The 24,256-nt window shown below is 34.6% G+C and overlaps 2 protein-coding genes across 3 annotated transcripts in view; one reads left to right on the plus strand and one right to left on the minus strand.

Annotated features, from left to right (window-relative positions):
* Positions 1–24,256, minus strand: part of LOC145328460 (uncharacterized) — a 66,209-nt gene that overhangs the window by 1,403 nt on the left and 40,550 nt on the right. For both annotated transcript variants that reach the window (XM_080172158.1, XM_080172159.1), the window contains exons 14-17: positions 4,773–4,831; positions 4,447–4,523; positions 3,046–3,164; positions 1,859–1,959 (exon numbers count right to left, since the gene is read on the minus strand). In XM_080172158.1, coding sequence (XP_080028284.1) covers positions 1,859–1,959; positions 3,046–3,164; positions 4,447–4,523; positions 4,773–4,831 — 356 coding nt within the window. The remainder of the gene's footprint in view (positions 1–1,858; positions 1,960–3,045; positions 3,165–4,446; positions 4,524–4,772; positions 4,832–24,256) is intronic.
* On the plus strand, positions 15,574–17,598 carry LOC145328344 (uncharacterized). The gene is made up of 2 exons (XM_080171974.1): positions 15,574–15,665; positions 16,314–17,598. Exons 1-2 carry the CDS (start codon positions 15,658–15,660, stop codon positions 17,596–17,598), a joined length of 1,293 nt encoding a protein of 430 aa, XP_080028100.1. The 5' UTR covers positions 15,574–15,657.

Below are 24,256 nucleotides of genomic sequence, written 5' to 3' on the forward strand. Positions count from 1 at the left end.
AAAAATTGATCTACATCCCCAATAAGAATATAGAACAAGGATGACAACATCCATAAGTAGCGAAGCTCAAAATTTATTGATAGACATCAGGAAAAATAATCTTTTGGGTATGTTAAAAGACACAAATGAAATAAATCACGAAACCTTTTAAAAATGTATAATATCTTTTGAAGCATTAAGCAAAGAAGAAAAACGTGAAATCTATGAATCGATCTAGCACCCCAACCAATAGCAAGTCTTTAATAAATAAAATGTTGACTTAATCCCTAAAAATTTCAGCTGTTTATCTTGAACAGGAGTCGAAAAAAAATCGCGAAAACTTGAAAAACTAGGAATCGATCTAGCACCCCAACCAATTATCATATATTAAAAAAAACTTTATTAAAATGTGTAGAATGTTGACTTAATTAATCCCTAAAAATTCCAGCCGTTTATCTTGAACAGGAGTTGAGATAATCATGAAAACTTGAAAAACTAGGAATTGATCTAGCACCCCAATCAATAAACAAATCTTAATGAAACTAAGTAAAAATATGTAGGATTCAAATTTACTTAATCCCTGAAAATCCCTGAAAAATCGCGAAAACTTGAAAAACTAGGAATCGATCTAGCACCCCAACCAATTATCATATATTAAAAAAACTTTATTAAAATGTGTAGAATGTTGACTTGATTAATCCCTAAAAATTCCAGCCGTTTATCTTGAAAAGGAGTCGAGAAAATTATAAAAACAAAAAAATCTAGGAATCGATCTAGCACCCTAATTAACATACAGATGGACAAAACAATGTATATATTGGATGCGCACATGTCATGGGAATCTTCACTAAAATTTTCAGCTGTCTATCTTAAATAGGAGCTGAGAAAATCACGTTTCCCCCACTTTGTCTCAGACAGACGGACAGACGGACGGAGGGACATTTCGAATTATAGAGTAGCTTCGCAATTTAAAAAAACCTTCCTTTGATTACAATTAGATTACATCGTTTGGACACTTAACATAATGAACCAATTAATCGAAATTTAATGAAATTCCTCAAAGTTGATGAGCAAACAAATGATAAAATGTTTCTATAAAACTTTGGGGACTAGTGTATCAAAAAAAATGTCTTCTCCCTCCTTGTGAATTACCTAGCTCTTACAAGAAGGTATCTCTAAAAATAGCTATTGGTTAGTTTTAATAGCGAAGCTACTATAAACGTCTCTTTCTGTCCGTCTGTTTTTGATTTTCTGTAATGCTATGGTTGGTGTATCCCTCCCTCCACTTCCCTAACTTTCCTTTCCATTTATTTCCCTTCCCCCCCTGTTAGTTCCCTTCCCTTTCCCCCTTTTCTTAATCATGAAGAAACAAGGATGACAACATCCATAAAATCGAAGCTCTAAAACGGTAGGACAAACGGACATTATCACTTGTATAGTGTCAGAACTGAATAATCAGAATATAAATGAATACGAGTCAAAGCAAAATTGTGAGTAAATTTGTTGAAAATCTTTTGATACAGGATAATGTTTACGGACATACTTACATTTTTAGGACTTGAGTATAGAGTTGCTTTGCTTATAGTATACTTTGTTGTCCCAGGAATCAATATACCAAAAATCAGAACAATCGGATAATGAGATCACTTAAAAAGTTGTTGTTAAAAAAGTAAAAAATCAACATGTTTTAAATGGACATACGGACATTCTAGTAATGATTATAGAGTTGCTACGCTTTCTAAATCGTACCTAACTAGCAAATTTGTCAATCAATGGGACAATTTTAACAGGCCTAAATTAACGGAAAAAGCTATCAGTCTCGGACGCACGGACGAACGGACCGACCCTAATTATAGAAAAGCTTCGCTTTGAAAATAACCTTAAATTATTATTTGTATTGTTATACTCCTTCATTTTTGCAAAATTCTGAGTGAAAGGTGTATCCAGGGGAGTTTTGATTGGGTCATGAAGCTTACTATCCTAGAAAAATGTATTTTGAAAAAAAATTTAAAAAAAATTTAAGTAGAAGATTTGTCCAGTTGAGTTTTGTGAATCATTATCTTACTATCTTAGATTAAAAGGATTGTTTGATCTAATATTTAAAAAATGTTATAAAAAAAAGTGTATCTAAGGACAATAAAGGTACTAAGAAAGAGAGGGAATGTCTGGTTGAGCCAATAGGAGAATCGCATCGGAATTTACATTGGACCTCATTGGTTGAAATTATGTACACATTTTCCTACGAAGGCATGTTTTTTTTCATTTCATACATACATAAAAGTCAGCTGTTAACAGTATATTTTCTTAGTAGAAAGCTTTGCGGAATCAGAATTAATTGCCCAAAAATTTCGTTTACAATTTGAAAGCTTGAAGCAAAGTTGGATTCTTAAAAAAAAGTTAGGCTGGCAACTCGCTGGTGAGGCAAAATTATTTTTATGAAAAATCCTCCAAAATCGAATAAAAAAATTTACAAAAATGAAATAAAATCTTAAGCGGGATATTAACATATGATTTTGTTTAATTTTTGTAGATTTTTAATGTGCTTTTGGATGATTTTTCACAAAAATAATTTTGCCTCACTATCGAATAGCGAGTCTTATCATTTTTTAAGAATCCACATCAGCTTGAGTCGAAAGTAAACAATACTTTTGTCTGCTAGGAATGTTCTCTCTTAGATTTGACGAAAAAAGGGTTCAGAATATTCTTCTACTCTTCTATTTCTATTCTAAGGACTTATATGGGGGTCGTATAAAATTTTAATCTGTGTTGTCCAAATGAAAATCTAATAACGCAGTATTTCATTTTTAAAAAATCAGAAGTTAAGACAATTTCAAGACAATTTGTATTCACGGTAGTAAGGTTTTTTGTCTGAAGCTTTAAATTTCTATAGCTACCGAAGCTATTAAGTTCTTAATTGTCCATGGATGATTTTAGGATGTTTGATTTTTACATTTGAATCTGCGGATTGTTTTAGGCTGTTTTTGTGCTTTCCCTACCCCCCACCCACCCCTTTAAATATAGAGATCTTAGATGGAAGGAGTGCAACCGCTAGTAGAATAAACTTACGCTAGTATGGGGCTCTCTTGAAAGATAGACAGATGAACCATTATCAATAGTTCTGGGAGTTGAAGCTTCTTTTGACTCGGTGCGACTCAGTGCCTGCCCACCTTTGTTATTGCTCTGTCCTAGTTCACAGTGCGTTTAAAGGTGCTTTAACTTTTGTGTCAGAACCTAAATTGGGACATAGTGCATTTCATTACCCTAGGTTAGGTAACTTCATTTCACTTTTCAACAAAATCTAAAATGCAACCGTTTTTGAGAAAATTAGATTTGAAAATTTCAAGTTCAATTTTCATCCACTAGGAGTTACTGCATAATCATGACAAGAAAAGCAAAGATTATTTATTTAAAATTTTGAACAAGTTTGATTTTATAAAGTTCTTCATAAAACCACTCCTTAAGTGAGTTGATTCATGGCCATTTTTATCAGCTGCTTTGCTAAGGTCACGGAAATTCAGCCTTACATAAATCATATATAGAGAGGTTTTATGACAGACTTTATAAAAGCAAAGTTGTTCAAAATTTAAAATAGATAATTATTGCTTTTCTTGTCATGGTTATGAGTTAACTCCTAGTGGATGAAAATTGAACTTGAAATTTTCAAATCTAATTTTCTCAAAAACGGCTGCATTTTAGATTTTGTTGAAAAGTGAAATGAAGTTACCTAACCTAGGGTAATGAAATGCACTATGTCCCAATTTAGGTTCTGACACAAAAGTCAAAGCACCTCCATACGCACTGTGAGTTATAACAAGAATGATAACATACATTAAATATACCATAAATTAATAAATCAGACATTAGGACGAACTCCAACTATTAAATAAAGATTAAATTTATGTTAGTACTAGTGATGGCAATCCGTCGAATTTTTGGGCCGGATTCGGATTCCGGATTCTTAAAAGAATCCGTCAAAAAAGTGGCGGATTCCTTGCGGATTCCGGATTCTTAATTTTTGCGGATTCCGGATTCGGATTCCGGATTCTAGCAGTATTTTAAAAGGCATTTAAAAAAAAATAAATGAAGCATGAAAAGCTGTGAAATGAAAATAAATACTTACAAAAAAAAGCAACTTTGGATGCTAGCTACCATTATACCTGTAGTTAAGAAGAAACAATACAATACTTTTTAGGTATATGTCTGCCACATTTTAAATAAGTTTTGTCTGAAAAAAAACTGTTATTTGTATTTGTAATTTTAGCCTACCAATTAAGAATCCAGAATCCGCTATTAAAAAACGGATTCCGGATTCGGATTCCAAAATTTGCCCAAAAATTGGGCGGATTCCGGATCCGGATTGCCATCCCTAGTTAGTACTAAGACTCATAAAAATCAAATTATTATTACCTAAAAAGGGGAATTCAAATATATGACATACTAATATAATTCATAAAAACTAGTTTATACCTGTCAGATAGTAATTGTCCAAAGGAGTTAGGTTGCTTGTAGGGTCTGTTCTTATAGCATACAGTGACTTACATAGCCTTAACATAGGTAGATAGATAGATGGATAGATACATAGATATATTATAAAATTACTAGTAGGGTCTGTTCTTATAGCATAGAGTGACTTACATAGTCTTTACATAGGTAGATAGTAGGGTAGATGGATAAATAGATAGATAATAAGGTTGCTTGTAGGGTCTGTTCTTATAGCATAGAGTGACTTACATAGTCTTTACATAGGTAGATAGTTGGATAGATAGGTTGATTTAGACATTTATAAAAATTACCTTTCAGGATGATTTAAAACAGCCTTCATAATTGCGCGGCTGCTTGTTAATAACTGATCCTAAATACAAATTTAGTTACTGATGATAATAAATGAAACCAGAGACCTCGTCAGATCACCTGTAGCCGCCCACAGAAAAATATAACCCCCCCCCCCCCTCCAATAGAACTTTTTACTTATATTTGAAGCAAAGTTAAAAATCTAATCCCCTCCAAATTCCAAGTGCCCCAAGAGGCCGCTATGGGCGTAGCCGCTAGTTTAACATATGATATTCGCATGATTGTTTAAGTAAGAAAAATATTTGTTATTTGGCTCTTTGATATTTTTTTAATGCTTTTAATTTAAAGGAAGCCTGCAAGAAATACCACGCTTAAACTGCTGAAAGACTGCCACAAGTAAACCAAATACCCTAAATTTGAAGCCTTCCGCTTCTATAACAAAAAAGGGCTCAATACCAGCTTAGTATCCACATGGATATTCAGCTACTATTGGGGTCATTTTTGGATACTCAGCTACCATTGGGAAAATGTGTGGATATTCAACTACCATTGGGGGGGAAAAGTTTTCAAACAATTATTATGGTTAGCTTTTTTGTTAATTTATACATGTTGGAATTTAATGTTGGAATCAATTTAATACAAAAGGTACGATTGAGGAAGCGTAGCAACTCTATAATAGAAAGTCCGTAGGTCAATTTTAAACATGTTGCTTTTCAACCTTTTTAACAATTTTTTTTCATATAGTGTAATAAATGAAAGCAATAAAACAAATGATAAGGTACAATGTTATAAGCGAAGCATCTCAATATTCAAGTCCTAAAAATTTCAAAATGTCCTAAGCAGTTTTGCAACAAATTTACTATAATTACATTAATTTTATATAGACTTATGTATTATTATCCTGTTAATGTTAGTTTGTCCTTTCATTTTAGAGCTTCGCTTTTATGGATTTTCAATATTTGGTTCCTAAATGTGTATTAATTAAAATGATAGGTGTTAATTGCTTGCATTAATGTGCTTTATTGTCATGGGAATCTGCATTATGAAAGGATATAATAAAAATAGTAATACCAATAGGAAACTATTGTGGATATTCAACTACCATAGGGGAAAAGTGTGGATATTCAACTACTCTTTGGAAATATGCGTGGATATTCAGCTACTATTGGGGAATTTGTGGATACTCAGCTGGTATTGAGCCCAAAAAATTTCTAGGCATTTTAAAATGACATTTTATGTACAACAAAAATTTTGAAAGAATTGCAATGCTCATGTTGAAAACTTTGAAATTAAACTACGTAGCCTAGAAACAAAATTATAAGCTTATTTTTGTCATAAATTTAGGTTTTCAGTAACTAATTATATTTTTACAATAAAAATACCCATTTTTATAGTCAAAATCATTTTAAAAAATTAAGTTTAAGTTGCATTGTACCGAGTGTACTGTAGCCAATCAGAAGGCTGAATCAGCTTAACAACCAATCACAGCTGAGTTGTATTAGTTTACCCCTTTGTTTCCACTATGATTTTTGTTTAAAAATGCAATTTAAATCGAATTTTTTTCATAGATTTTGACTATAAAATGTGGTGTTTTTATTGTAGAAATGTATTCAGTTACCGGCAATCTAAGTTTCTGACAAAGATAAGGTTATAATTTTGTGTCTAGGCGACGTAATTTAATGTTGTTTTTTTCTTTTATAAGCATTAGAAATCTTTCAAAAATTTCATTGTACATAAAATGCTATTTTGAAATGACTAGAACTTTTTTGTTATTGAAGCTGAAAGCTTTAAATTTGGGGTATTGGGTCTACTTGTGGCAGTCTTTCAGCAGTTAAAGCGCGGTATTTCTTGCAGGCGTCCTTTAACAATAATTTCTTTAAAAAACTTCGACTTTTATGAGTTATTTTTTCTCTAACTATTCCGTCTTATGGAAAATTACCAAAATTTATTTTATTTTCTATTGTAACCTTTTTTAATTTTCTTTTACAACAGAACTATGGAAATTTACTTTTTAATAATTCTCAAACAAACACAAATAAAGATAAAGACATCAAGAATTTTTTTTATTAAATCGTATTACAGACAACAATCCACATATATTAAAATGAAAAATAAGTGTCCAAAGGCCCGGACTAACAAAACTGATACAAATTTTAGGATTTTTATTTACGGATAAACGAACTAAGGAAAAGCGTACTGGGACAAACCCTTTAGGGGGACCAACCTTCATGGTGAAAAAACGATCTAGGGACAACCCCTCAGGAGACAAACATACAGGGTCAAAATATCTAGGAGGACAAACAAACTAGAGGAATATCTCCTGTACGTTGGGTTAAAGAGTAGCTTTGCACCTATAAGCAAAACAGACAGCCAACAAAGGAACAAGGACGAGAAAGGCTAGCTCTAAGAGATAGCCATTATAAGCTGTTGTTTGCAAATAAATATTATGCAAAGGTTGGGGTTTGGAAGTCAGTTGGATATAGAATTTGGCATAACTAAGTTCGTCCCAGTAGCTGTAGGTTACACCGAGGTTACATTACATATCCATTAAAGTAAATACCAAAGTATTTTACTATCATTTTATAGTTGTCTGCAGATGAACTCCTATTTAGTTTCCGAAAGTGTACCTAGCGTCCGCGTTAAAGGGGGTAATGGTTTAATTTAAAGAATTCACAAAAATCCCAACATATGTTATTAAATATGGTTATCAGCTGTAACCAACAATTGAATTAATTCAGAAAATATTTGGAAATTTCAGCTGTTTTTCGTTATTGTAGTGAAGACGACCTTTTTATCTGCCCCCAAAATATTGTTTTAGATTCATTTCGCTTGTTGGCTATAACTTATTCCTGGTTTCTCTTTATTGGAGACTGCCAAGAATACAAATATTTAACAATAGTTCAAAAGATATAAATTGTCAATGTGATGTATAGTCCCTTTCTTCCTGACTTAAGAGCAATGCATGTATTTTATAGTTTAGCTTTTAGTTCTTGTGTCAACCGTTTCGGAGCAAGACATTGCTCTGCAACACGACACGAACATAAAAGTGAATAGTTGCCTTAAAGTTTAATATTATTATTGTATGTTTATCTTGTCTTGAATTAATACACTTTATAAGAATATTTAGCTGTTTGTTCTTGCTATTACTACACGTCATTTTGGCGCAGTAGTGTAGTACGAATCTATAGCTCAGATTTTCTTTTAATTGTATTCTTTCTTTTCTTTTTAGTTTGTTCAGGTATTTTTTGTGTTGGAACGATGGGATTGACCATTGAAGAGTGGAGGAAGTTGTCTCAGGATGAGAAGGATTTGCATTTGATTAATGAGATCCATGCTCTTGGGACTAGAATTGATAATGTGGCGGCGGAGCTGGGTGGGCGTATAGCGCCACTGGAGACGAAAATTCAAGAGTTGACGGATAATGTTGATACTAATGTTGCTGCGGTTACTGGACTGGCTACTCGGATGGACGATTTAGAAGATCGTCTTAATAAGGTGGTGGAGCCTAGTGTTGATAGTGATATCAAGACTGAGAATGTGACCGTTGTGGATGAGTTTATGACTGGCCAGCAGCGAATTCTTGAAAAGATTGCCCAGCAGAATAGTTTGAATGACCAGCAGGATGGTTCGAATACCCAGCAGAATGGGTCGAATAACCAGCAGAATACCCAGCAGAATGGGTCGAATAACCAGCAGAATGGTTTGAATAACTCTATGCCGTGGCAGAGGACGGCTGGTGGATCTGGAGGATTTGGAGGATCAGAAGAGAAGCCTAAACTTTTTGCTGGTGGTTCTCGGCCTATTTTTGGTGGTATGCAGGGAAATGAAGATAAGATCATAAAACTTTGGGAATTGTCTAGGGTTGATGCTGTGGATAATATCTACAATGGAGTTCTCATGTGGTGGCCAGCCCTTTCTGAGGTTGATGCGGAGGATTTTAATACGCTCAATTTTTTTGAAGCTGGACTGAGTGAATCGCAGGTTAGTTGGTGTAAATCTCTTGTTTATGTACCAGATAGATCTCTGTATGTTTCGCAGGGGGAGGAGAATGTGCATAGGTACAATGAAACGTGTGCTAAACTTGATGATCAGTTCAGAAAAAATGCGCCTGAATTTGCGGTTGACGATGATGTGATTTTCTTTGATGATTATTTGGAGAGATTTTGGATGACTACTAGACGTTATCATATGACTAATCATCAAGTGTGTAAGGAAATTTTGTTTGATAAATGTGTGGGTGTAAGAACCGCTTGTGGTTATACACTAAAACCTGCTGATATGGAGAATAGACAATTAACATTAAAGGGGTACTTGTGTAAGATGCGAGAGACATTTTTACCACCCGACATGAAAAATGTGTGTAAAGATGCGTATTTGAGTGTTAAGCAACATGAGAATGATAAGATTGATGCATTTTTTGATAAGATACTATCTTTCTGGAAACGTGCGTATCCGAAACCAACTGATGATATGTTCATGGATTTCTATTCTCAAGTGTGTAATGTGGTTTTATCTCCACTTTTGGCTAATCAGATGCGTCAATTTGCGTTGGATTTGGAGCGTGACGGACAAGTGCGAATGATAACGAAGTTTCGGACAGAGTTAATAGTTAAAGCACAATTGATTGTTAAAGGGCTACAATTTAATCAAATTTCAGGGTCAATGGCTAGAGGATGTACAACAAACCAGATGGCTTTGGCTAAAACGATGGTTGGTGGCGTTGGTTCCAAGTCAAATCCTGTAACTATTGATCAGGTTAGTGATGAAGATAATTTGTCATATGAAATAAATCAATGTGAAATTGATTTAGCTGATGAATTTGGTGGACCAGCTGAACTTATTCCTTTAATTGGCGCAATTCAAGGTGGTTTTATTTGTTATTATTGCAACAGAAAAGGTCACATGATGAGGGATTGTTTTGATATTAGAGATAAAAAGTTGCCTAATCCTAAAGGAAAATACTTTTTGCGGTGGGGAAACAAGCCTTTTGTTCCTTATAAGACGGGGCAAAAGAGTTTTAAAAAGAATGAAAATAGTAATGATAAACAGAAATTGGTTGGTGAAATTGAAGGAGAGGTGAAAGAAGGGGAGGATACAAAGGAAGTGGCGCATGTCGATGGTTTAGGGGCAAGTGATTATGAAGACAATCTTGTAGCGGAAGTCGAGGCATGGAATAATGCTATTATAGATGACATTTTATGGTTTTAATGTTTTGTATGTATTATAATCATAAAACCTTATTCCATTTTCTACTTGTTACGCGGCATTGTTTTGATTTATGCGCATTGTAAATAAACAACAACAAAACAAAATTAATGATAAAGAGTGAACGAAGCAACTCTAATTTTGTGATAATTTATTTTGATGGTTTATTTTGAATTATGAAAAGATAACATATTGTTTATAAGCGTATATGAAATTATGAGATTATGTTATAATGGAAATCAAAATAATTAATTTAGTTTTTGATTATGTTTTGTTGAAATTAGGAAAATATTCATTTTTGTTTCAGACTGTTGTGAAGTCTAACAGAGATAAGAATAATAAAAAGTGAAAATGAAAAACGAATTAGGAATACAATTTTGTAAAATTGCTATTGAAAAATATTAAGTTGAATTTTAAATTGAATTAAATTTGATAAAAATGTGAAATTAGATATTTGAGAAGTATTAAATTTTGATGAATTGTGGAAAATTGTTTTAAAAGTTGAGTCAGTTTAAAAGTATTCGATTTTAAAACAATTATATTGCGATTTAGTAATGTTGATTCAGCAAAATTTTTTATGAAGTTTAGAATTTCATGAAGCAAAATTGTTATAATGCATTAGATATAATCGTGGAGTAATCTCTTTCTATGAAGGAAGGGAGGGGTTGTCTCTCGGAGTTGGTATGCACAAATATGGTGGAGCTGTCTCTTTTGTTGGAGGAGAAAGGGGGAGTGAACATATTTGCAAAGAAGATTGCACTACCTCTCAGAGTTGGTATGTGCATATATGGGGGAGCTGTCTCTTTTGTTTGAGAAAAAGGGGGAGTGAACATATTTGCAAAGAAATTTGCACTATCTCTCAGAGCTGGTATGCGCAAGATGGGGTGGTGTAGAGAGGTAGCTGCAATGATTATCGGGCGTGGAGCGCGCCATGTGCAGAAAGTTGAGCGGCGCAGAGAAGCAGAGCTGTGCAAGAAGGTGCTCTCAGGTATTGAGATATATAGTTAGTTGAATTTCGACTTTTAAACCTTTTATACATCTCAGTTTTAATCTGACAATAATAGTTTTGTTAGGTAATATTTTATTGAATTATAAAAGAATTGAACTTATGATATTTGGAAAGATTAATTTGCTTGGTGATTGATAATATTTGATCATGTCATGTTAATACAACTTCTTTTATTGTGTTGCAAGTTTATTTGTTCAGTAAAAACATTTATTTATGGCATCTAAAATAATTGTATTTTATTTTAGATTGGCTGAGAAGAGTGTTTGTGGTGATTGAGAGATACTGTCATCATTATTTATTTGATGGTGAGTTGTTAAGATTTTGTTTCATGTTGTTAATATTTGATTACCATTATATATATATTGCTGTTCGAAAAATAGTCTTGTAAAAATTTGTTATATATATATATATTAATATCGATATTAATTCTTATGTACAGTGATTTATCCATCAATTGGCATCTAAAAGTTTGTAATATTTTAGATTGGCCGGAGAGAAGTTTTACTGATTGTGGATTAAGAGATATTTTGAGATGTTTCTGTTGGCCGGAGAGAAGTTTTGTTGATTGTGGATTAAGAGATATTTTGGACGTTTCTGTTGGTGGATGAAATATTGTCGGTGAGTGATTTATTTTATTCCGTTATTTTGTTATTTGTTGTAGACAGATAGATAGTTCTTTGATAGACAATTGGATAGTTACAACCTCATAACTGCTGGTGTTAGTTAGATAGCTGTTTATAAGTTTCATGAAGATTCTGAGATGGCGGCTGGAGCGGCTGAAGTCTACGTTCCAACGAAGATTGGTGGCATGGAAATCCTGACCTTAATTGATAGCGGCAATGCAAGAGGCTGCCTGATATCTCAAGTGTTGGCTAGAAAGCTTGATTGTATGATTGAAGAAACGGATTCGAAAGCAACAGGCGTGCAGGGTTCCAGCATCAAGATTGATGGTATTGTTCGGAATGTTGAATTTCAGATTGGAGGCCACAGTTTTCAAGAAGATTGCTTTGTTATTTCTGGCATGACTGTACCTATGAATCTAGGCAGTCATTGGCTGAACAAAAATAACGTGAAGACGATATTTGCCAAAGACGGCAACAGGATTGAGATGCATGGAATCAGTGTGAATTTAGTAGCTAAACGGAAAATTGTAGTGAAGAATTTGGTTCATACGGTTTTGGAGAAAATGGAGAAAGCAAGAACTAAGAAACCTGAGATTAATGTAGCTGAGTTACAAGACCAAAAATGGATTTGTTCATTGAAAAATCGAATAGAAATTCCTGCATTAAGTACAGTGGTGGTAGAAGTTTCAACTAAGGGAAATATGCCTGAAGGACAGTTGTGTTATATAGCTCCTAGACAAGGTTACTGTAGCCGAAACAACTTGTTGATAAATGAAGGAATTACTGAGGTGGGAAAGAACGGTAAACTTATGACTAAAATCACGAATTTTGAAACTGTTAAGAAATCTGTTCCTGCTGGTACTTTGGTTGGAAATTTGTTTTTGGCGGAGAAGATAGCGATGTTGCAAGAGAACAGAGTTAAAGAAGATGTGTCAACAACATTAAAGAAGATTCGTTTTATTAAAGATAAATTGAAGTTGGATTAAGTTCCGTTTTTAAAAGATAATGTTTCTTTGAAAGGAAGAATAGTTGGTTTGTTTTTAAAGAATTTCAAGGCGTTATCGATTGACCCTACGGATATTGGATCTTGTACTTTGGAGGAGTATGATATTCAGTTGGTTCCTGGAGCTCAACCTTTCAAAAATAGGATGATTAGACTCAATCCTCATCATGCAGAGAAACTAAAAGAACAGATTGATTTATGGTTGGAGACAGATGTGATAGAAGAATGTAATTCACCGTTTAATTCTGGAATTTTTGCTGTTAAGAAGAAGGTTGGAAATACTAACGAGGTGAAAGTCCGGTTTGTCCTGGACTACCGCTCGTTAAATGAGATAACTGAGAAGATCTGTTACCCTTTGCCTAATATTGGTGAGCTGTTTGACAAACTTGGAGGAAAGAAGATTTTTACGTCTATTGACCTTACTTCAGCGTATAATTCAATGCACTTGAAGGAATCTGTCAGGAAATATACAGCATTTTGTTCTAATGGACGGCAATATTGTTTCAAGAGGCTTCCGTTCGGATTGACCAATGCTCCAAGTGCATTTGTAAAGTTGATGGATAGAGTAATGGATTTGAGTCCTGAATTAAGGGCATTTTGCCTAGTTTATTTGGACGATGTTCTTGTATATAGTATGAATGTGGAGGAACATCTGGAGCATTTGAATACTCTACTACGAACATTTTGTGAAGCAGGCCTCAAGATTAATCTTGGAAAATGTACATTGTTTGCAGAGGAAGTGAAATTTCTGGGCCATATTATAAATGCAGAAGGCATATTTATGGACCAAGCATATATTGAAAAGATTAAGAATTGGCCAGTACCTGAAACAGGTAAAGATATTCAAAGATTTACTGGTTTCATAAATTATTATGGTTCATATTTCAAGAATTTTTCTGATATTACGGCACCATTGAACAAATTCAGAAACAGTAGTAAAATAGAATGGGATGAAAAAAGTATGGAAGCCTTTACAAAGACTAGAGAATTGTTCTGTGAAGAAATAAGTAAATCGTTCCCGGATTGGAGGATGGAGGCTGAACCATTTGTGTTGGATACAGATTGGTCATCTACAGCTATGTCTGCGGTGTTAAGTCAAAAACAAAATGGACAAGAGAAGATGATATCGTGTTGGTCACGTGTTTGTTCAACTCATGAAGCCAATTATGCAGCGCATAAAGGAGAATTATGTGCATTAGTAAATGCTGTTGAAAGATTTGAATGTTATTTGAGACACAAGAAGTTTATCGTGAGAACTGATTCAGCTGCACTGAAACATCTATCTACTTGGAGGCAGAACGGATATTTTGTTGGTCTCACCATAAGGTGGATAAACTTTTTATCCACCTTCAGTTATGAGGTTGTACATAGGCAGGGCAAGATGCATACTAATGTTGATATATTGTCACGTACTGCATTAAAGGATAGTAAAGATAGGATATCTAAATTATCGACAGACGAACAAGGAGAGTTAATATTGGATACTGTATATCAATTGGAAGATCCTAAATTATGTCTTATTGCAGGAATTGGAGCAGAGACGGCCAGTCAAATAGCATCCAGATTGAAGGCGAGAGAATTTAGTCGTAGCCTGGAGAAGGATCCTGTTTTAGTTGAGGTGAGGAAATTTATTGTAAATAATGTCAAACCTACGTCCAGAGAATTGTCTCAAATGCCTTATCGTGGTAAACAAATATTAAGATTTTTTGAACATTTGAGTTATAAAGATGGTTTAATTATCCTGACTTCACCTATGCGGCTCCAGAAAGAATTTCAATTTATTGAACGGGTAGTGGTACCTATTGGAATGTACAATAAAGTTTTCTTGTTAGCTCATGCAGATGTTACAGCGGGGCATAGGGGTTATTTGGAAACTTTGAGCAGGATTAATCGTCACTTCATTTTTCCCTATGTGTCTAAATATGTAGCGGCGGCAGTTGCAAATTGTGTCATTTGTTTGAATAGACGTAAAAAACCAAAACATAATCATAATATAGAATTTTCTCCTTTGGCTGGGGAAGCTATGGCAGAGTTGGCCATAGATGCTTTAGGTCCTTTGAATGAGTGTGAATATAATGGAGTCATTTGTAAACATATTTTAATAGTAGTTGACAGTTGTACTAGATATGTGTGGTTGTTTGCTATTGAGGATGTTAAAGCTGAAACAATTATTGAATGTTTGAAGTTTAATTTATTTTCTGTTTGGGGACTATGCGAGAGAATCAGGACTGACAATGCACAAAGTTTCAAATCAAAAGTTTTTAGGGAAGTTTGTTTAAGGTTGGGAATTGAACAAATTTTTATCCCTCCAAGATCAGCAAATTCGAATTACAGTGAAAGATACAACCAATCGGTGTATTCGTTTCTTAAGACTGATTTACGTTTTCAAGATGGAGATTGGGCTTATAAACTTAAAGCTACACAATTTTGTATGAACACTTCTTTCAATCGGAGGTTAGGATGTTCCCCGTATTTTAAGATGTTTCTAAGAAACCCTAAGCTTCCGCTTGACTCATTTGATCCGTTAACCCGCTCGAAAATTAAACATATGAATTTTTCAGAGTTATTGGAGTGCCTTGACAAAAATTGGAGAACTGGACAAGAGAGAACTGAGAAGTATTTACAGGTAGAAAATACAGAAAGGATAGGTCGGCCGATAGCTATAAATTCCTATTGTTATATCTTTTATGACGTCACAACGATTGGTGTAGCTCGTAAACTCTGCTCGCTATGGGTGGGTCCGTGTCTAGTGACAAAAGTAATTTCTGATAGTTTATTCGAGGTTCAACCCCTAGAAAAGTGTAGATTGAAAGACAAAGGGGTAAGAATTGTACCAAGGGATAAAATATATGTTATTGAGAGTACTTTAGACTTGACTCCAGATGAAAAGATTGACTTAGTGATTACAGATGAGTTTTTCTCTGTGGATAATACCTTGAGAGTAAACTATGACTTTCCCAATACTTTAAGAAATTTAACTTGTTCAGGCGTTTCTGAAGAGGAGAATAGTTGTGGCGCTAGTCCAGAGGTGGTTGGAAGGCGGAAGGATGGACAGGTAACACCAGATTTTTTGGAGAAATCTTTTTTGGGTGTTGGGTTGTCACAGCAAAGGTCAAATGTATCTCAGGATAATGAAAATTTAGATGATTTAGTTGAGGATCTTAGTGATACTTTGGAAAGTACTCATATTTCTGACAGTGTAGATACGAATGATACGACTGACAAAACTAAGTTAGACTCTACATATTCTACTATTAGTAAGGATAGTGTTTTTCATGGAGATTATACCTCTGATAATAGTTTAGTAGACAACAGTTTGGGTGTAGAGGATGTTAACATGGAATCTGCTAGAGAGTTAGAATCTCGGATGAGTATTTTAGAGGACACTTTTCCAAAACTGCAAAGTAAAATTGTAAACTTGGAACAACGAAGGGGAAGTGTTAAACGAGGTAGAGATGTTGAGGAGGATGAATTAGATAGATCGTTAGATAATGCAAAACTGCAAAAAATGTCTGAGACTATTCCTGTTAAAGGTCGTCCTAAAGGTTCTACAAATGAAGTACAATTACAAAAATTGGAAGAGGATAGACAAAACAGAGAAAAAGACAGATTAGAACGTTATTCAGTAGCAGATGTAGTAACTAGGAACCTCGCAAAATTGATTAAAAAATAATATTTGTAATAATTTGTATAATATTTGCAGGAGAAGAGATTACCACGAAAACCGTCGGGAGCGTGATGACAAGAGAGGAAGCGGCGGTGGTGATAGACATGACCGGAATAGACGAGATGGAGATCGTGGTATGCGCAAGAGGTCGCCTGACGCTTGTAGTTCAAAGAGTGGACGTGCTGGACCAGTACCTGTGAAGAAATCCAAGGATGATAGAGGAGTCAGGTACTTGGATATTTTGTTATTTGTTGTTGTGATGCAGACTTATTGTTTGATTATTGTTGGTGGTATGTATACGTCACAGGATCCACGGTTAGCAGCTTATGATTGTTCCCAAATAAGTAATGTTGAACTTAGATCAGCTGCCTGTTTGCATGATAGGATGGAACCGGTCAGATCTGTGGAATTATTGGGGTTAGCAGAAACCGATTTTATACTGTCGGAAGCCATTAGTTGTGAGGTTAGACTAAAATTGGAGCGCTGGTTTTGCGGTACCGCGAGTCATGTGCACGTACTAGACGTGCCACATGAAAAACAGGTAGAGTTGAGTATGGACGAATGTAGAAGGATTTTTCATTCTGGCAAGTATCAGCATGATGGTATTAGTTTTAAAGTAAACATAGACTTGCCAACTGTTCACAGTTTCACGGTTAATGGAACATTGTCACCTTTCTGGGATGTTGGTGGTGAAAATATTCAATGCAAGACACTGGGAATATACGCGCACAATATGTGGTTCAATTTAGGTTTTGCTATTGGGACTTTGCATATTTTAGTAAAAAATACACCCGTTTTGATCAAGGGAAATGTTGTTATGGATTATGATAAAAAGACGATTGTGGCGAATTTTGAAGAAAATCATTTGTGGGCAACATCAACTTCTCCTTATTTTCCGTATGTAGTGCGAAAACCGGCCAGTAATTTTAAGGTAGTTTTTCAAGATACATTTAATTTAACTACGTGGAATGAACAACTTTTTGTTTCTAACTTGGAAAGGAATATTTTAGTTAAAATTATGGGAACAGAGAAACTTACTTTGCAGCATCTGGATTTCAACATTTTTGTAACAGAATTGGAGGGTATCAAGTTTTTAGAGGAACCGAAGGCGGCTGTTAGAAGTTATTTTGGGGATTTGTTAAAACAGGAAGCTAGATTTGATTTGAATGCTATGTTTTTGGCTAGTAGAGAAAGGAATGAGAGGATGATGGAACTTTTTAGTATTTCTAGATGTGCTCAAACAGAAGTTAGATCAAATGTACAGATGCATCATGGGTTCAGAATTATAATAAAGGTACTAAGAAAGAGAGGGAATGTCTGATTGAGCCAATAGGAGAATCGCATCGGAATTTACATTGGATCTCATTGGTTGAAATTGTGTACACATTTTGCTACGAAGGCATGTTTTTTTTCATTTCATACATACATAAAAGTCAGCTGTAAACAGTATATTTTCTTAGTAGAAAGCTTTGCGGAATCAGAATTAATTGCCCAGAAATTTCGTTTAAATTTGAAAGCTTAGTAACGAGGTGGATTCTTAAAAAAAAAGTTAGGCTGGCTACTCGCTGGTGAGGCAAAATTATCTTTGTGAAAAATCCTCCAAAATCGATTAAAAAAATTTACAAAAATTAAATAAAATCTTAAGGGTTATTAACATTATGATTTTGTTTAATTTTGTAGATTTTTAATGTGCTTTTGGATGATTTTTCACAAAAATAATTTTGCCTCACTATCGAGTAGCGAGTCTATAATTTCTTAAGAATCCACATCAGCTTGAGTCGAAAGTAAACAATACTTTTGTCTGCTAGAAATGTTCCTTCTTAGATCTGACGAAAAAAGGGTTCAGAATATGCTTCTATTCTTCTATTTCTATTAGAATTATATACCTGGGAGAAATTGCTAAGCATGAAAAGTGTACAGCGGTTGAAATTCCAGTAAAGTTAGGTGTGGATTATGGATGTGCAGTAGGACATTTGCTGGTGGATTATAAAGGTGAGACAGTTGGAATACAAGAATATAGTAGAATGATTGTTGCAGTAGAGGACATAAAATTGTTAAATTGCTCGCAAAGTCTGGTGTTTTTGAAGTTGACAGCCAACTTGTTCCTTGGGAATCAGGGGCAGGGACTCGAACTTCTGCACATTGCCAATGAAAAATCTGAACATGTGGGACAAAAGATTTTTCTGAACGATGAAAAGGTGTTTATTGCTGATTTTAATAAGACTATTAAATATCAGGGGTTAGAGGATTTTGAGGATTTTAATGGACAAGCTTCTAAGTTGGATTTTGTTGATCATAAGTTGTCATTTTTCGAACAGGTTACAGGTCCTTGGTTTGGTTTAGAACATTTGTTCAAAGATATACTACCATTGTTTGCTAAGTTTGTTTTGATTGTGTTAATGTTGTTGTTAGGTATAATTCCTATGTTGGCATTGTTGTATTGTTGTTGTTCATGGTGTCATAAAAAAAGATTTACTGAGGAAGAATTTAATGCTAGATCTTAAATTCTGATGCTGAAATTTAATTATATTGTATTTTTTGCAGGTTGGTTACGGCGGCAACAATGAATCAAAAGTTATTGAGCAACGAAGAAGATGGCCGCCACAAACAATCTGTCAATGAAGGAAATCAAGTCAAACCTGGTCTACCGGTGTCTGCATTGGTCAGCAACTCTGCATCTCGGCTGGTGTTGGTAATGTCGCGCGTTGAGCTGCCCACGTTGAGTGTGGGCAGGGCGACGAGAAACATATTTTTAAGCAGTGAAGACATGCCACTGGCAGATTTAGCTCGTCTTATTGATAATGAACCAAGGTTTAAGTTGAATTTAGTAAACATGCTTTCGGTGCAGTTAGAGATGGGGAGATGCATCAACTCCATAGACTGGCCTGTGGACAGGATCCCTATCTTTACCAGCCAGAATTCAAGACACCTCAACCTGATGGCGGCTGGTGAGCATTCTAAAGCTATAAACAGAAAGTTGTCATGGAACGAGACAACTAGTTTGAATAAGTTGAGTGCAACCATATTTCTCTCTAAGCTTGTTTGCGAAATTTTACCAAGTTTGGTGTTGCTTGCTAAGATTGAATACCTGGATGGAGATGAGAGAAAAAGCTGTCAAACGTTGGGCGAATTGTTACCCATAATCAAACATATGGGGGAACTTGAGGATTGGCATCAACTTTCAAAAATTGACGTCATACCTGCAGATGGTAAAATGAGCCTTCAGACGGTGTTGAGAACGGTGGGTAATAGCGTTGATCTGAGGTTGAAGACGCAGGTTGTGTCAGCTATCCGGCTCCTGGCACATTGGAAAGACGTCGTGAATAAAGTAAGCTTTATTCTGAAGCAAATGCCATCCACAACTTTGTTTGAGTTACAGAAAGATTGGCTTGATGGAAAGTCTGAACAGGATTTGAGTGCTAAGGTGTTTATTGACTCTATTCAAGTGAATGAATACATGAACTTATCAGTCTACATTCCACGCATTGTAAATGTGAATTCGGTGAGTTTAATCACCAGTGGAGAGATGCCAGCTGAGATACGTTATGTTAGATTGGATGGACAAAGAGAAATAATTGATAACCTGGTGAGTGCCACATACGCAGGTAGTCTGGTGAATGATAAAGTAGACGCAAGAGTTTTGACCTGGGAAATGCAGATGCGCTGCAAGCGTCTCCGTCCGACTCTAGCCAAGCAGATATTGTTATGTGATCCAGATACCACTTTAGAGAATGTAGTAAAGGAACTTAGATTGGAGTTGGATGGAAAAGTCTATACAAGTTTGTTGACAACCAATATTGAGTGGAAGTTTAATCCTGAACACAAAGTAAATGAGTGGTTCGAAGGTGATTTCAAATTGGTTACTCGGTTTGGGGATCCTGTTTGTGTTCAGATGGATCAGCCCTTAAATCCGAACATTCCTGTTTGTCTGGACCTTGAATTGTCAGGTCAGCAATGGCGTGTTGATGAACAAGTGAGGGAGGAAATGAGGATGGAACACACGCCTGGAATATTGATGATGCTTGATAAATTTGGAGAGGAGGTTAGTCGTAAGCATCAAAAGATTTTGGATAATCAGGAGGAGGTTGATAACGTTGCAACCTCGATTTCGGTTGCGGTTACTAGTGGATTTGAAAGATGTTTTCATATGCTTGGTGATACTGAGGCAAGGATGTCTCAAGACGGCTTGTGTGATGAGACCGCAAAACTTGGAGTGAATGATGATGAAGCTATCATGCCTATGGATATTGAAGAATCTGGCAAGAAGAGCAGAACGTCTGGAAAAAGAAAGTAATAATTATAGTTTATGTGTATTAATTCATATTTTATTTTATGTATTTAATATTTGTTGAGGCAGTAGTAGTCTCGAAAAGGTTTAAAATTAATGTTTCATATTAATGCTCTATAATACCATGCTTAAATCTGATGGTTATATGTTAACCAGTGTTATTTTTATATCATGCATTTATGATAACTATGTAATTAATGCATTAGGTGTTAATCAATGCATTTTTCAATGATTATATGTTAATCAATGTTTTTTTCTTAAAAAAATATTAAAAAGAGAAAAAAAAACACAAAAAGAAAAAAGGAATATAAAAAAAAAACACAAAAGAGTTCTAAGGAACCAAAATAATAAAAAAAAAAAAATGTATACGAAGTGTTTAAAGATCTGGAAATAAAATATATATATAAAAAAAAAAAAGAAATATGGCAGGTGTCATACCAGATCAATTATTATCTATTTAATAAGCGTTCAACGCTACTCATAATATATATATGATAATTAACATGTAAAACCTATTGTTATATTTAATCTGAAATATTACAGTTTGAAATCCAGGTTCATGTTAAAGCCAGGGAGAAATGTGATGTATAGTCCCTTTCTTCCTGACTTAAGAGCAATGCATGTATTTTATAGTTTAGCTTTTAGTTCTTGTGTCAACCGTTTCGGAGCAAGACATTGCTCTGCAACACGACACGAACATAAAAGTGAATAGTTGCCTTAAAGTTTAATATTATTATTGTATGTTTATCTTGTCTTGAATTAATACACTTTATAAGAATATTTAGCTGTTTGTTCTTGCTATTACTACACGTCATCAACATGGTCATGTACTTTCATAACTTTCAGGTGACTTTCACCACGAGTAGAAGTATAAAGTCAAAATTATTTACTTAAAAAAATGGTTTTAATTTGATGCTTATTTACCATTCTAGTTATAGAAAATTTTGTTCAAAATGATAATCTTAATATGATATTTAGTCCAAAAAATTTTTTAAGATGATTCTTAAGGATTTAAAGCGAAGCTTGTCTTTATACCATTAGTCTGTAAGTTTATTACATGCGTTTTAGCTTATGTCTATTTATATTTTAGAGAGGGATCATTGGGATGTTTATTACACTAGTCCCCAATTTTCATCTGCTAACCCTTCCCCCCCCCCCCTTCTATTACAATAAATAATTCAGTTGTACATAAACTCTCAAACAATTAGGTACACCATATTTCAAAGTAAAAAGATTTGGATTTTATTTTGCTTTTAAAAATTCTTTTTTTCAAAGTTCTTAATATTTTTAACTTGTTTTTTGTTAAACTTATATTAATTTTAACTAGTATGAAGCTTGTTGTTTTCTTAAGAATTTTTGCAAATATGGTTATTATTTTATAGAATTGAGAAGGCTTGAATAAAGCGAAATATATTTTCTACAAAGAAGTGTGTTCTTCCATGTGTAGTTAGCTCTAGCCGCGCGTTTTTTGAGATTTACCATCCATCCATAGAGCTCAAGAAGGTTGTCACAGCCTCCTACACAAGAAGAAGCAGAAGTTAGCGATGCTGTCCACCAGATGCTACGCCCATCTGTTTGAGATGAACATCTACATATCAACATACCCAGCGTCCTTGTGAAGTTATCTTGTGACTCCTTCAGCCATGCAGACTTCTGGTAATGATTATATTTCAAAATTCTTAACGATTCCTGGCTTCAGACTGTTGTATAACCAACACTACAAAATTGTCAAGAAATCCAATAATAAATTTGCTACTTTTGAGTTTTTGCGAAATTGCCTTAACAGTGATGTAATCCCAAACACTTTCAAAATACGAAATAAACCGGCAAATTTTGGCTCAAATGAATTCAAACAATTATGGTATGAAGAATCTAAAGAACAATCAAAACGTTGGATACAAAATTCAATTGATGACATGAATGACTGTTGCTTAAAATTGTACAGGGAACAAGATAAATTGAGAGATAAAATGTTATGTTTAGTGACAACTATTGACAAGCTGAATCTACAAGAATTTTTAGTGAAACAAAACCGAAAACTTTTGTGTCAAGCATTAAAAACCAAAAACAATAAGTTAAAACACATAATATCTCTCTCAGAAACTACAGATACGAGCCAACAAAACGTGGACAACACTAGAGTGGGGACCAACAATGTTAGAGTGACAAAAAAGAAGAATAGACCAGGGGCGAGACAAAGAAAATATAAATCAACAATACTTAAAAGATTACAGAAAAAAACACCAGTCAACATTGTGTTTAATTACTCCAGCATTGATTTAAGTGATGCAGCTATTCGAGCTCTGAACAAAGGTCTAAATTTTTGTATCAAACCTCCAAATATAGATATGACAGAAATTTTATCAGATCATTTAAAATTCAGTCGACGAATGCAATGGGCAGAACAATTCTACACTGATGATGTTGAACCTGAGGACAGTAATTTTATTCCATCAATATTTAAACAGGAGAAGACAAATTTTCCAAATCGTGGTAATGTAGCTAAACCATTACAAACTTTCCTTAATACTGTAGAATCTAATTTACAAAACAGAACTCTGTGGAACAAAAAACACCTCAATCCAAAAATTAGAAATCTACCAGAGGACGAATTTGAGGCCCTCCAGAACCTAGTCAAGCTGCAGAAAGAACGCCAGATCATAGTTAAGCCTGCGGACAAGGGCAGTGGTATAGTTGTGGTTAACTATGATGATTATGTAAACAGCTGCAATCAACACCTTCTTTCTTCTCAACAGCAACCAACTGGGCCACCGCTACCTTACTACAAACCATCATCTGAAAAGGATTTGGATACAATGAAACACCAAATTGTTTCTGTATTAAAAGATGGGCTAAACAACAAATGGATAACAAAATCCGAATTTAATGCCATGAATCCTAGTGACAAAGGCCCAGGCAGGTTCTACCAGATTTTTAAGGTTCATAAGGAACATGAACCTGGCACTATCCCCCCAGGCCGTCCTATTGTTTCTGGTAATGGATCAATTACTGAAAACATATCAAGATTCGTTGATTTTCATGCAAAAAAAGTCATTCATCAAATTCCTGCCTTTATTGAAGATACTCCAGATTTCCTCAGAACACTGAAAGATTTCAATGACTCTGGAAACATTGAAGACACGGACATTCTGGTGACCATGGATGTCTCTGCATTGTATACAAATATTCGCCATGATGATGGAATATCTTGTATGAAATCTGCTCTAGAAAACAGACCAGACAAAACTGTACCAACACTCTTTCTAATTCAACTTCTGCAACTAGTCCTCACAAGTAATATATTTGAATTTGACAAATCTCTGTTCCTGCAAGCTTGTGGCACAGCCATGGGCACGGCTTGTGCTCCAAACTATGCAACAATAATGATGCATAGTATAGATGTCAAGATAAAAAATTTAGCAAGGCAAGTGGCAGCTGGCAGAAATCCCCTAATTTTACTGAAAAGATTCTTGGATGACCTGTTTATGATCTGGAGAGGCAGTGTGGAGAATCTACAAATGTTTTTAGAATTGGTCAATACACTCCACCCCACAATTAAATTTACAAGTTCGTTCACCTGTCCTTTCCCTTGTACCTATCCTGCTGGATTTGAACATGACTGCTTCTGCCACTCAAGCCGATCCATACCTTTCCTGGACACATTAGTTACCATCAAAAACAAAACCTTGGT

This window comes from Acartia tonsa, chromosome 9 (genome assembly GCF_053477335.1).
Source record: "Acartia tonsa isolate MP-2025a chromosome 9, ASM5347733v1, whole genome shotgun sequence".
NCBI lineage: Eukaryota > Metazoa > Arthropoda > Copepoda > Calanoida > Acartiidae > Acartia > Acartia tonsa.